The sequence below is a fragment of the Delphinus delphis genome, chromosome 1, assembly GCF_949987515.2.
Source record: "Delphinus delphis chromosome 1, mDelDel1.2, whole genome shotgun sequence".
Taxonomy (NCBI): Eukaryota; Metazoa; Chordata; class Mammalia; order Artiodactyla; family Delphinidae; genus Delphinus; species Delphinus delphis.
The window spans coordinates 150,111,198-150,126,250 of record NC_082683.1 but is presented as its reverse complement, the minus strand read 5'-3'; the positions used below and the strand labels follow the sequence as shown (position 1 = coordinate 150,126,250).

Sequence of the window (15,053 nt, the reverse complement as noted above, 5' to 3'; positions counted from 1 at the left end):
AGCAGGAGAGGCAGATTTTGTGGAAAAAGGCCGGCATCAGGCCTGGTTCCCAGTGGGGAACCCAGGCTGACCTCATGCTCAACGGGCTCTGAGCACAACCTGTGGGAGTGGCAGCTCTTGTCCCCTAGGTGCCAGCACGTGAAGGAGGAGGGAAGGACGTGCCTGTGTTGATCTCCTGAAAGATTACATCTTTCTCCCGGCCTCCGCCCAGCCCCCATTTTCTCCTCAGAGGTAAGGGATTCATAGGAGGGGGTTCCATATGACTTAATCAGACAGAATTCCTAAAAAAGGAGGTGAATTTTGAAAGAGGGAAAGAAAGGGGTTAATATCTTTGGATTGGAAGCAGTGAGCTGAGCAGAATCCCCCAGCACTCTGCTGACTGATGAATTTCCTGGGTGTTCTCTGAAGTGAGGACAGTTTCTAGAGGACTGTGTCACCTGCATTGGCAGGTGTTATATAATTTTAGAGTCTCCATGTTGTCGCTGTGGCAGGCCCTGTTTTTGTTAAATGATCAGTATCCTGTTAGGTCTAGTTTTTCTTTGAATTTCATCCGTTTTGTGACCCTTCAGCTTCTTTCTAAAAAGGAGATGAGCCTCCTTCTAACTCCCAGGACAGGTGTAGTTAGGATCTCAGCTATAGCCAAGCATGGACAAGGAGTCAGCATATCCTGGGGGGAGCTCTTCTGGATGTGTGTGCTGAGCCTGCATTTGAACTCATACATAAAAACATTCCTTGCCAGGTTTTGATCTGACACCCTTCAGAAATGATGGAATGGTGATCTGCCAGTGGAGTTCAATGTCCTGGACAAGCTTCCTGTCCTGAGGGACAGCTTCTAAGATTTGCTTTAAGAATATTCAATGCAGGGCTTCCCTGGTGGCGCAGTGGTTGAGAGTCCACCTGCCGATGTAGGGGACATGGGTTCGTGCCCGGGTCCGGGAAGATCCCACATGCCGCGGAGCGGCTAGGCCCGTGACCCATGGCCGCTGGGCCTGCGCGTCTGGAGCCTGTGCTCTGCAACGGGAGAGGCCACAACAATGAGAGGCCCACGTACTGCAAAAAAAAAAAAAACAAAAAACAAAATTCAATGCAGAACTGAAATTCAGCCCATACAAGTGGAGAAATGGAAACCAAGAATTCCTTCCTCCTTTTGGTGCCTGTTTGCTGGACCATTTTCCCCTTAGTTGGCAGGATGGCACTCAGCAGGACATGCTGTTTTGGTGGGGTTCAATTTTTGTAATGAGATATAATTCACATACCATAAAATTTACCCCTTTGAAGTGTACAATTCAGTGGGTTTTTTGTTTTTGTATATTCACAAGATTGTGCAACCATCGTCATGGTCTAGTTCCAGAACAGTGGAGTTACATTTTGACTTGAATCTTTGAATGAAATGCTAACCAAAGGTTAACTCTGATTTTCAAGAAACTTGTTCTAGAACTTTGGCCCCTTTTGCAAGGGAAGCTGCAGTTTGTATTCAAGTGTCATTTTTATAAAACATAATAGAAAAAGAGTCAGAGGACATTGAAATGTTCTTAGGCTTGTTGCCTAATATCTTTTGCCTGCTACTGATGATTTTTAAATCTTTGGTCTTTAGGTGGGGGCTTAATACCATGGCTATCTATAATAAAGAATATTTGAAGCAAAAGTAATGAGACTGTCTTTGCTTTCTTTTCCTTCCTCTTCTTGTCAAGCCATGCTTCATTAGGGCAGGGCTTGGGGCTGTTTTGTCCTCTGTTGCCATCACCTAGCACAGGGTCTGTTATACAGTAGGGGCACAGTGAAGATTTGCTGAATAAATGGGCTGTGTGAGGTGCCCAGGGGAGGTCATTTTTGGCATGTATCATCACTCCAGGTCGTTCATTGTGACCTTTGTACTTCGGCTTTCTGGATGGCCATGAAATACATTTATAGCCCTGAGATATAGCTGCATGTAGAACGTGAGAACTTGACTCCTTCAGTGTAGTTCTAGGGACAGAACCTACAAAGATCCCATCATCCCCAGCTCCCAGGAACTCTCATCCAACTATAAACTGAATTTGCAAAGGCTTCTTGGGTTGATGTGGTGAAGCACTGTGGGTGGTATGATTGTGTGTCTTTGCGTGTATACACGTGTGCACGTGCATTCTGGCCTAAGCACACGATGGAACTGTGTGGATGGAACTGTGAGGAATTCCTCCATGTTTTTATAAATTGCCCCTTTCTTCTTTCTGCCCTTGTAGTTTATTGGTCGGCCAGGGTACAGAGGGGCCTCCAGCCTGGGCACATGGCCCAGGCGTGCTGGCGTTCAGTGGCCTATTGTTTCCTGCCCCTCATATGCATGGACAGAGGACTGGGGCTGGCACAGCTGCCTTCTTGGGGACCATTGTTTGTCTTTGCAGCAAAAGCAGCAGCAGCAAAAGCCTGGACAGAGCACATTTTGCCCTGGACAGAGCAGCCATTCTGTCTTGGAGCTGCAGGCCTGGAGATGGGGGTAGTTGGAGTCTCCCTTAAGTGCCTGTGCAGAGGCTCTGAGGGTGGGAGCCCGGGCGGCATCTCCTTCCATGGGGAGGGGTGGGGGAGGGGAGATGCTCAGTGGAGTCGCATCACTAATTAACCACAGTGGCAGGTGGTATCTCTTAGCAGAGACTCTCCTTTTCCTGGATTGGGGTGGGGATATCGCATTCTCACTTCCTTCAAAGCTGCCCTGTAGAGGAGATCTAGAAAGCAGGAAGGGATCCAGCCCAGTTGTGGACTAGTCGAAACATGGGCTAGTTAGTGAGTCACCGGGCTACTTCAAACTTGACTCTGGGGGCCTGAGTCACCACCTCATCTGGAAGGTGGGGAAGGGGACATTCCAGGGTTTGGAGCGAGAGAAACTGTGATTCCCCCAGAAATACCTCAGAGACCCCAGACTCTTGTTCGTTTCTCTTGTTTCCCTGCCCCACTGACAACCTCTTTGACAAATCAAGGCAAACCTTCATTTGGCTTCAACCCCACTTGCACCTAATTGTATGAGCCTTTGGTAAATTACTTGTCATACTTCAGTTTTCTCATCTGTGCAATCAGGACAATTGGGGATACCAATTATGGCCTAGTAATAAAGGTTAAATGAGGTGATGTGTATAAAGGTGTTCAGTAAGCACGTGCTCCCTTTCCTTCAGGGGCCCGGAGGGGATGCCTGAGGTTGGGGTGCACTTTGGGTAATGCTGCCCATTTGTTGAGACACCTAAGGAGGTCAGGGTGGAATTCCATGCTGGCTGGATGCACGTTGGACTTCTTAGATTAATTCACGTATCTTAAAGGCCTCCTATGCAGTGCTTGTTCCTCAGACAGGACAACCCTGGAGCGGTCTACCTCTGGAAACTTATGGGTATTGTGGGAATTTGCTTAGCCTCCTCTTTTTATGGCGAAGGTGGGCATCATCCATCCTCCTGTGCTCCCTTTCTGCTCCACTAGTTAGAGAGTTTATTGAGGCAAAGTCTTAAATGAATTACAAGTGACTCAGAGAGGGCTGACATCCCCTTGCTATCCACATCCTCTTGCACATCTGTTACTGACTGGGTACCTGGAAAGCCTTTTCACCCTAAGATGCCCTGATTCTTATTTATTTTATTTTTTTTTGTGGTACGCGGGCCTCTCAGTGCTGTGGCCTCTCCCGTTGTGGAGCACAGGCTCCGGATGCGCAGGCTCAGCGGCCATGGCTCACGGGCCCAGCCGCTCCGCGGCATGTGGGATCTTCCCGGACCGGGGCATGAACCCGTGTCTGCTTCATCGGCAGGCGGACTCTCAACCACTGTGCCACCAGGGAAGCCCCCTGATTCTTATTTAATGGACAAGTTGTAAGTAATATCAATGAGCATTGTGAATGTCCTCTCCACCCACAGTCTGCCTACCCAGTGGCTACTACTACCAGCTACTACTTCTATCTATGAAAGATAGAAAGAGGACAGATGCCTCGAGGAATAGTCTCAGCAAGGGCTGTTGCCTTTAAGAGGCCCAGAAATCCCTGGCAGGAACCAGATGCCTGGCATGCCCTCTACAGATCTTCCGCCCCCAACACCCCTGTAATCAGACTCCAAAAAAACACAGAACAAGAGAGCTTTGATGAGGTAGGCGGCTTTTCTGCGCAGCCTTCTGTCTGCTTGAAACAATCCTCCGGTGCTCAGTTTCAGTTCAGGTGAGGTTACTGCAGGCCTGGTTGGCATTGGTGGTTGGCACGGGAGGAGGCAGGGAGCCGAAGAGGGTGAGAACTACACTCACAGATCACCTGAGATCACCCATAAAGGACCAGATACTTGTGGTACATCCCGATATCTGTAAAAACAAACAAAAATGAAGATGGGGATGGATGATGGGCCCGAAGCTACTCCAAGGCGAAGCCAAATGTACCATTTGCCCATCCCTCATTGCTTCATAAAAGGAGTGGTTGGCAGAATTTTCAACATCATAGCTTCGTTCCTGGATTTGCCTCTGATTTATCTGCAGCTCAGATGGAAACTCTAGATTCCACACCCCCACCCTATGCATTACAGAGCATAGACTGAAAGCACTGTTACAACTCTGCTGTTGGGGAATGAATTTACAGCATGCAGAGGAAAGGCGTAATAATACAGGTGCTCTTTTTCCCTGGGATTGGAGTTACTGTCACATCCTAAGCTATTGGAGCTGAGCAGGCTTGTGGGGGTGTGGGGAAGAAAGGGATGAAAGAAGTGACTCCACTGTGACTCTGATGGGGATTGGGACATAACTTCAGCAGGATACACACTGCAGGCCTTGCAGTCTGGCTTTGGCAAGCTGCTTCCTGAGGGTGCCAGGTCTCTTGTCAGTAACGAATGCAGTATTGCATCTGAGGCAGATCTGGTTGTATCTGGAGCTGCCATTGCTGCTAGTTCCAGAGAGGGTGTTTGCTAACCCTGTACGAGCATTCTGGGCAGCCAGAAAGCTGCCAAGCGAGAGCTTAACCAGAAATATTTCTAGCTTTGACACAGCAGAGGCTCTGAGCATCCGTGAGGATGAAGCATCAGAGATATGAGTGATATTTGTTGGTGAAAATATCAGCTTCTCGAAGATTGATTACATTCAGTGGTATTGGAAACTATGGAATCCGATTGACAGTTAATGGTTTGCATGCCTAGCGGTCTGGGTGCTTGTTTCATTCTTGACTGCCACTATTTGCCCTTGGGCAGAGCCCTTTCTATCTCCACTAAAATATCCTGACCTCTCCCCCTACTTCATGAAGATGTGGAAAAACAGTTTGAAATAATGGGAGAAAGTATAAAAAGTAGGACTTTGGGCTCTGAAGTGAAGCTGTTTGGGTTTGAATCCCAGCTCCACCACCTAATAGCTTGACTTCTTTTTAAGAATCAGTTTTCTCATCTTTAAAATAGGGATGAAAGTAGTACTAACCTAATAGGATGGTTGGGAGATAATTCATTTGGCTCCCTGCCAGAAGGGAGCCTACATTCTGACACTGCTGGAAGCACAATAAATTGCTCATTAAGGGGTAGCTCTGAGTATTATTATGTCTGATAAGCAGTTTCTTTTAAATGATTTAGCAGATCCCTGGTTTCAGTGTTCTTTAAGGGTCTGAAAAGAGTTGGTGAGTTTTGGTGGTGCCTCGTATCACATTTTAAAAATTAAAGCCTTTAAGTTCCCCATAGCACAGGGAACAACTAAATGGAAGGGGTAAATGTTGGTGTTATGGTTTTTTCCAGGGATCTCTGTCTGACTGCCTCGCCTCGCTTTCATTGCAGAGATCCGTGCTCAGCTCACAGAGCAGATGAAATGCCTGGACCAGCAGTGTGAGCTCCGGGTGCAGCTGTTGCAGGACCTCCAGGACTTCTTCCGGAAGAAGGCTGAGATCGAGATGGACTACTCCCGCAACCTGGAGAAGCTGGCAGAGCGCTTCCTGGCCAAGACGCGAAGCACCAAGGACCAGCAGTTCAAGTAGGGATGCTGTGGCTGTTACTTTTAGACACCTTGAGAATGGGGTCCGGGATGGAGGGAGGCAGGGTGTGCCACCTCCATCGAATTGTATTTATGAAGCAGGTGACCTAGTGATTTCAAATTGGCTGAGGGTTGAGAGCCCTCAAGGACTTCTCCTTTTCCAGATCAGTCTTACATTCAGTTCGATATCTTGGAGAGATCAGAATAGATGATGAACCACGCTTATAATAACAGCAAACGCCTTTAAAGCTCTTCCTATATGCCAAGCATGGTTCTAAGGGCTTTTACATATTTGTTAATTCACTTAATCTTCACAGCTCCATATATTAGTTATTGTTATATCCCCAACATACAGATGAGGAAACTGAGTCATAAAGTGATTAAGGAACTGGCCTAAGGTCTCTCTCTCTCTCTTTCTCTCACACACACACACGCCCCTAATAAATAAATAGCAGAATAGCAGAGCTGAAATCCAAACCCAGGCAATCTGGCTCCAGAGTCCGTGTTCTTAACCATTTCACCAAACTGTCTTTAACTGGAAGAAATGAATGTTTTAGCCATAAATCTAAGTCGCTGTGCAGACAGTTGCTAAAGCCTATTCCTTCTACATTTACAGTATTTTATACAACTGGCCCCTTCACTTTGTTCTCACTGCCATTGCACTAGTTTAGATCATCATCATCTTTGCCTGAGTGAGTGCAATACTTACTGTATCATCTTTAGCAGAGGTTCTCAATCCTGGCCACACATTAGAATTCCCTGGAGAACTATTTAAAAATACTGAAATCTGGGCCCCACTCCAGATCAATTAAACCAGAATCTCCGGGAGTAAGGCCTGGGTAACAGTGTGGTGTAGAAGCTTCCCAGATGATTCTAACGAACGACCAGCATGGCAGACAACAGTCTTCAGCTTCTCCCCATTCCAATCTGTCTGATCCATTATTATCAGATTTAGTCTTCCTGGAACACCCTGGGGATCAGGCAGTCTCTCTGTGCAATGGCCCCCCGATGTCTGTGTTCTTGATACTGAAGATGTGGTCTCCCAAGATCAGCACCGCCAGGGTTTTGGAGATGCAGAATCTCAGGTCCCACTCCCAGTCTGCTGTAACAAGATCCCCAGGTTGCTGTTGAGAAGTGTTGCTCTGTTCACAAAGGTGTACACTCCTTGGCTTGGTCTTCAAGCCCCTCTACATCTGGCCCGACCAGCTTTCCAACCTTATTTCCTGTTTCTGTTCTGCTATACTGCAGCCAAACAGAACACTAACTCCACTGGGCCTTTGCTTATCCTGTTATATGAACTTTTGTGCCCATTCTTCACGTCTCTGCAAGTTGAAGCCATACCCATGTTTTAAGACTGAATGCAGATGCAACCTGTTTTAAGAAACTTTCCAGATTCTCCCAGGAGGAAGAATGTTCTCCCTCTTCTAAATTCTTACAGCAGTTCTTTTTTTTTGTTCTTTTATTAGGACATTCAGAACTATCTGCCTTATATTATCTTCCCTCAGTGGACTGTCTAAGCTTTTCTGATTCATTGTTCAGTCTCCCACAGTGCCTAGTGTAATATATAATAGATGCTCACTAAATATTATTGGATGAGTAAATGAATGAGTGAATTTAAGAATTAATGCCAAGTGTATCTTATTTCCCTGTTTTCTATTTTTGTTTATCGCCCTAATAATTTGGGACACAATTTATCCTTTACAAGCCAGCTCTGAGCAATGAATAAGTAAGGAGAAAATATGACACTTTCAATAGAAGCCAGAAAGAGAATTTCCTCCAGATGTTTTGTCCTCTGAGTCCCTTATCTTTTGCAAGTCCTGTTCTCTTTATGATAAGCAATCCTGAGAGACTAAAATGTTATTTTAGTATATGATAAATGAAGATCAGTGGGGGAATTGTTTGCTTTAGAAAAATGATTCAAAGTTGGATTTATTCTCTTGATAAACTCCTCCTAAATTTAAAATAGCATTTGATTTTTAGTACTATATTATATTCTCAGCTTAAGGACACATTTACTACAAATTAAGGTACAGATGTGCTGAACTGCTCTAAGATCACATACAAGAAATAGGGTGTTTTCTCCAAGACTGGGAGAATTGATTTCCCTTCTGATAAAGTTGGTACCTGACTTCATTTTTTCCAGACGACAAGTGAGTATTTCTTGAGAGCCAGCTATGTGCTCTGTGTTGTACAGGTATTGGAAGATATAAGACAGGTTTATTGTGTGTATCCATAGGGAGCCATATCTGGTTGGGGAGAAAAGATTTTTAATATAGGAAGCAATTAGAGGATAAAGCAATAATGGTCTCATTAAGAGATCATTGGTTTTATGTAGAATATAGATGTGATAAGAGGTCAGTGATAAATCATCAGAGACAAATAAAGGATGTGGAGTAGTCAGGAGCATTTTCATGAAGCAAGTGGGATTTAGGTTAGTCCTTAAAGGTAGATTTGTGTAGGAGAGAATAGCATGTGCAAGAGAGAGGAAGCAGGAGTGTTTGGTGGCGAGGGGTAAAGGGGCTAGTGAGGGATCCAGCTTTATTACAGGAGGTTCGTATGCATTCATTCAACAAATGTCCATTGTGCATTCCTTGAACTCCTTCAGACCAGACATTGTACCCCGGGATATAACAATGAACAAGCACCATCTTCCACATGGCACTTATAACAGAATGAGGAAACAGGCACTGAACACATCACATAGTTAGATGAGTTGAGGTAAGTGTTGCGGAACAAAAGAACAAAGGGCTACAAGCACTCATAGAGGAGCCTTTGCCACTCCTTTGCTGTCACTTTATGGCTAGGTTACTTTAATAGTTTCTTGTCGGATCTTATCCTGAGCAGCAATCTATTGATACTTATTCAACAGACCCCTTTTAAATGCCTACTGGGTACTGTGTTCTGGGCTGATTTCTTCAGAGACTGAGATAAGCTCTGGAATCTTGGCTAACAGGGAAAAGAGACGTGTAAACAATATAATGTAAAAAGGACTTTAACAGAGGTATGAGCAAAATATTATGAGAACACAGGTATTTCCCAAAGCAGTGGAAAATAGGGTTTAGATAAGTAGACACCAAATAACAGTTCTTTGACAGACAAGCAGGGTGTTCAAATTTGATGTGGCAGCATGGTAGAGAGCCCTCTGGGTTCTTGTGTGGGGAAGGAGACATGAGGAAAGATGGTAGAAGAATGAATTTTTATGCCAGAGAAGGCCAAGCTAGAGGTTTTGGGGGGATAATCCATGTACGATGTGAGAACAAAAAAGAATAGAGAGGAAGGCATATATTCAATAAGTATTCAAGAAACTGAAGAGGACTGGGTAACTGATTGGGTAAAGAACTGTAATGGTCAGAGGTGACCCAGTGTCTCTAGCCTGGTGTCCTGGAAGAACTGGGGCATCTATGATAGAAGTGGGGCTGTTGGGAAGACCAACAGGGAAGACCTGGTTTGAATGGTGAGCCTGCTCTGGGCATGTTGGGTTTGGGGCAGTGGGAGGGCTGTCCAGTGGAGATGTTGTACTATTGAGGTAAGAGGTGAGGTAAAAAGTGACTATGGGGGCTTCCCTGGTGGCACAGTGGTTGAGAGTCCGCCTGCTGATGCAGGGGACACGGGTTTGTGCCCTGGTCTGGGAAGATCCCACATGCCACGGAGCGGCTGGGCCCGTGAGCCATGGCCTCTGAGCCTGCGCGTCCGGAGCCTGTGCTCCGCAACGGGAGAGGCTACAGCAGTGAGAGGCCTGCGTACCGCAAAAAAAAAAAACGTGACTATGGAAGATATGAAACTATATGAACTCAGGGAAGAGAAAGAGAAGGACAGAGAGCTAAACCCGGGACCCAAGGCTTGGGCACACCCAATTTTAGGGAGTAGTAAATGTTAATTACCAGAAGTAAAAGTTACCAGGGGAGGATGGGGGAGGGAAGGCAGAGGGGAACAAAGGAGGGAGAGGTGATTTTTTTTTAAGCACTTAAAAGGATGGAAGGTATGTAGGATAGCGTTGTCTTATGGAACTAGCAGGCTTTCAAGTAGAAGATCTGTAAAAGTTAATCCCGCAATTTCTTATTGATATTCTCCCATTATAAGGCATTGCGAGAGGCAAAGATAACTAAAATGAGTCCCAAACCCAAGAGTTTTCAATCTGTTAGAGTGCGACATGAAATTGCTGATTTTTGGAAGACACAAAATGTCACATAGTGACAAATTCATGTGGTACAGCCTAATAGAAGAGGCAATGAGACATACATACAAGTGCATGTAACACAGGCAAGATGGTGAGAAACTCAGTAAGGGAGTCCAGGCAACATCCTACTTTCATACATAATTTATTCCTTACAAAGTACAGGAGTTTTACATGGAGTAGGTGGGTTCTATTACTATAAGTATATATGTGAAATTCTGAATTACACCTCACCTGTTGAACTTTGAGCATTTGTCTTTCATTTTCTTCTTTTTGCCACAATTAAACCCATGGTCTGCTTGCATAAGTCCAGGGAGCATTTGAGGAATTATGGTGACTGATGATTTCTAACCTTGTCTTGTTCATCCAGGGATGAGACTCTACTTCTCAATGTAACACTAGCAGCAGCACTTGCATTTTTCCACTTTCCACTCATCTCTGTGCTGTAAAACGGAACCAAGTATTCTGATTTTTGCATGTACAAGTGTTACTGTACAGAGACAACCACGATGCTGAAACGGAGCTGGCCCTTGGCAGACAACACCACCACGCTTGAAACATTTGTTAGCAACTGAAAATTGACATTTTTGGCCTAGGAAAGGCTTTTTAGGCATGTCTGTTTTAGGTTTGGCAGACCCAAATATTTGGGTCTTTAATAGACCCAAATAATAGTATCTTACATGAGATGGAGGTTGATTTTTCTCTCGTGTAATCGTCTGGGCGTTAGCCATCCAGGGCTGTGTCAGGGTCCTTATTTCATCCCTAGAGTGTTGCGCTTGTTCTGTATGACCCAAGATGGCTCAGACCACCATGTCCCCATTCCAGCCAGTGGGAAAAGCAAAAGGGCCAGGGGCAGGCACATCTTTACCCTTTAAAGGTACAGTCTGGAAGCGGCACATATATCTCTTCAGCTCACATCTGACTGGCATGGTTCTACTGAGCTGCAAGGGAGGCTGGGAAATGTAGTTATTATTCTAATGACCAGAAAGTAGAGTTTCTATTAATATAGATGGAGGGGAAAGATAGTGGGGGACAATTAGCAGCCTCTGCCACACTGTATGTGATATACAAGCAGGCAGGTGTATGAAAGACCATTCTGCTCATCCACTTTGTAAAGTGCCATAAATGCACAGAGAAGAGTGGGCTTTACGGAGATGAGGTTCAGTGGATGGGAAATGGAAACACAAAAGTGCCAATGCAAGGTATTGGTTTTATAAGCTTAATTCAATTGAAACGATGCAGAAGTTGTAGAAGGAGGGTAAAAAGATGGGGAAGGAAGCATTTTAGGCAGAGAGAACAGTGTTGATAAAGGCATAGAGCTGGGAAAAACAAAACTGGTAGGTAACTCATCTGTTTTACTAAAGAACAGGAGTAATAAACGTGATAGTGACTAAGTCTGGAAAAGTTGGTAGGCACCAGATTACAGTGGTCCGTGAATGCCAGGTGATAAGAGTTTGGGCTTTATTCTGTAAGCATGGGGGACCCACTGATAGTTTTGGAGCATAATTATGGATGGCTGCGATTTGGAAAGGTAACTATGGCAACAGTGCATAAGATCAGCTGGAGCAGAGGGACTGGAGGGAGGAAACCTGTTAGGAAGGGATGGCAGTGAGCCTAAGGTTAATGGGGGCCGAGACTGAAGTCGTGCCCTGGGAACTAGAAAGGATGGGTCACACATGAGGGCAAGAAGCAATTAAAGTCAAAGAAGCTGGGACAGAGGAAGGGCTTTGGGTTTTCTGGGTTTCTGGAGTGGCAATTGTATTTTCATTCAGCCGGAGAAGTGTAGCCTCGATTTCGCTGACTCCAGGGCTGGTGCCTAGAATAGTTTATTCTCTGCCCAGAGCATCTCAGCAGGCACTCGTCACCTCCCCCAGAGCTATAGCAGCTGTTGGCCCAGCAATGCCATGAATTTGTCTCCCTGTGCTGCCAGGAGAGCAGCTGCCAGCAGGAGCCCTGGACAGACACATCTCAGGGACATGGAAACTATTCAACTTGGGATGGGGTAGGTTAGCCAGGGCTGAAATTGGTCTACATGACTTGTCCCACCCTTTTCCAGGCCAGTTTCTCAACCTGGCTAGATTTCAGCCCCTCATACTGGGGTAGGTTGGGTATTTTAACTTATAGTCTTAAGTGACCGCATTTAGGGACCAACGTTGCTGAAGTGCTGTTTTCATCTTCTCTTGGACAACTTCTTACCCTGGAAGCCATTACCCTGTCACTCTTGGGCTTGGCTTCCTATTCTGCTTTTCTCCTGCTTACCTTTTGTCCTCTCCCACGCGGTCTCAGTGCAGACACCTTCACTAATCTCACACAACTCTGACTCCATTGCAAAGTCTGACCCCGCAGTCCACTCCCCCTCCTTCTCTCCCCCCTATAGATAGAAGTATAGTGATTATTTCTATCTATCTTATTCTGCTTTGTTTAAGATAGGTTATATGGCTTCCTCCATCCCTTTGAATTGTGGGAGGACCCTATTAATGTCTGAAATTCTATCTGCCTGGTTTGATTAAGAGCAGAGATATTATGAGAGGGTAGGAAGTCTTCCTAGGGAAGAAGTTCTTGCATTTTCTTTGGCTCCTTGAAGAGTCTAAATGTATTCCTGTTTGTTGCTAAGCCTTTGATTGTCTCTTTTAAGTGGAATCTGTGTTAATATTGCCCAGCAGGACTCTAATTGATAATGTGTTGGCTGGGTTTTTTTTGTGTTTTTTTTTTTGCACAGACTTGCTGTAAATTACCTTTCAATCATAGCTCATTTGGTTTTGATCTCCTACTTTTAATAGCTCAGTTCTATCTTTTATTTTGAGGTAGGGTTATGGTTTTTTTTTTTTTTTCTTTTCCTGTTGAGTTTTAGAGGAACACTCCTGCAATGCTATCCTGCTGTGTTCCTTACAAAGACCTTATGGTACTTTATAACCCACTGCCAACATCTTGTCTTTCTTCCAGCTTTTCCTTCTCCTCAACAACAAATATTTGTTGAACATTTTTAAGGTATTAGTCTAGCCTCTTAGAGGAGAGAGATTCAAAGTAGAAGTAGTGGTTCTTTCCCACATGACTTTATAATCTAATCAGGGACAAATTATGCCTGAACATAATAACACAGATATTCATTGTAGGGCAATATGGGGTAGGTACCAAGTGCGTGCTACAGAAGGCATGATGCACAGTTGGTAGGTCAGGAGACTTTCAAGATGGGGAATGGGATTTGAACCAGACCTTGAAAATGGCTAGGATTTTGACACGTGGAGAGAGAGGGAGGGGAAAGATGCTACAGCCAGGAGGAAAGTACAAAGCACTTTCGGGGTACAGTGAGTAGACTGGTTTGGTTGGGGTAATGAGTGTATATGGAGGAACTGGACAAAAGTAGATAGGACCATATCATGGCGAGCCCTGACTCTTGAATAAGATTTGGCTCTCTGCTGTGGACACTGGAAACCACTGAAGGTAGGAACACCAAGTGTCCAAGCTGAGGTTGTGAACTCTACTTAAGGAAGATTAACCTTATCCTTAATGGTGATGGTTTGCTAATTCACAAGGAACTTGAGACAGTGAAACCAGTTGTCACAGTAAGTAATAAGGATCTAAATTAGGGTGGGAGGGTAGGGATGGAAAGGATCGAAATCGATTCTTCAGTCCATTTAGCAAGCATGTATTGTGCTCTTACCATGTGCCACGCACATGCCAGGCAGACAGATACTGCCCCCTGCACTCCTGGAGCTTACGGTCTAGAGACAGATGGAAAACAGCTGGTACGGGAAGACTACAGGAATTACTGACTGATGGGATTTGTTTATTTATTTTTTCGGCTGCGTTGGGTCTTCGTTGCTGCACACGGGCTTTTTCTAATTGTGGCGAGTGGGGGCTACTCTTTGTTGTGGTGCGCGGGCTTCTTGTTGCAGAGCACGGGCTCTAGGCGCACAGGCTTCAGTAGTTGTGGCACGCAGGCTCAATAGTTGTGGCTCGTGGGCTCTAGAGTGTAGGCTCAGTAGTTGTGGCGCACAGGCTTAGTTGCTCTGTGGCATGTGGGATCTTCCCGGACCAGGGATCAAACCCATGTCCCCTGCATTGGCAGGCGGATTCTTAACCACTGTGCCACCAGGGTAGTCCCGACTGATGGGATTTGGGTTTCAAGTAATCTTGGCAACACAAAAAAAAGAGGGCTGTGAAGTTTCTTTTGGACTTGGGTGACTGGTAAATTAATGGTGCCTTTAATAGAAATACCAAAGTTAGGAGAAGGAGCTGTTTTTGAAGGTCTGGAATATGAGAAATTTGGTGTTTGGTTGTTAAGTTTAAGACATCAGAAGGATATTGAAGCTGAAGTATCTGTAATTGACAGAAAATGAATAGCTGTATTCAGGGCTAAAGATCTGGACCATATTCAGAGCTAATGTGTGGGTTGTTGGTAGAGAGTGGGGCAAGTTCATAGAGAGATAATGGTTGAGGCTGTGGAAATGTTTGATTTCCAACAGTAAAGGTTTTAGGAGTTAAAAGAGGGGACGATTCTTTGTATTGTCTGTGGTACTCAGATTGCAAAGGGTGAAAAGGGATTTAAGAGATATATTTATTTGTGTATTCATTCAGCACACATTTGGGGGACCTAATTATATACAGACATTGATCTAGGTACTGGGGATAGGAATAAGACACTATTCTATTCTCACTAACATTAAATTAGCAGTATATTAAGGAAATACACATGGAAAGTAAATCTGCTTATTTGCCTGATTATGAGTGTGGAACTTATTGGAAGGGATGTGAGGGAGGGAGCGGCACTCAGGTATCCCAAGAATCTGGTAGATGTTCGACCTGCAATACTCCTTTCAGTGGGAGGTTAGGTACACAGTTAATTAAAGAGAAATTCTTGTAGTGTCCATGTTCTTGGCCTTGGGCCCAGTGTTTGAATGTGCACAGTCTCTGCAGTTACATCACCTATTGCTGATGGATTTCTCCTCTGGAG

The 15,053-nt window shown here is 45.0% G+C and overlaps 1 protein-coding gene across 5 annotated transcripts in view; it reads left to right on the top strand.

Annotated features, from left to right (window-relative positions):
* The window catches only part of SRGAP2 (SLIT-ROBO Rho GTPase activating protein 2), a 238,017-nt gene that overhangs the window by 88,026 nt on the left and 134,938 nt on the right, over positions 1-15,053 (top strand). For all 5 annotated transcript variants that reach the window (XM_059995823.1, XM_059995807.1, XM_059995813.1 and 2 more), the window contains exon 3: positions 5,733-5,925. In XM_059995823.1, the coding sequence (XP_059851806.1) occupies positions 5,733-5,925 (193 nt within the window). The remainder of the gene's footprint in view (positions 1-5,732; positions 5,926-15,053) is intronic.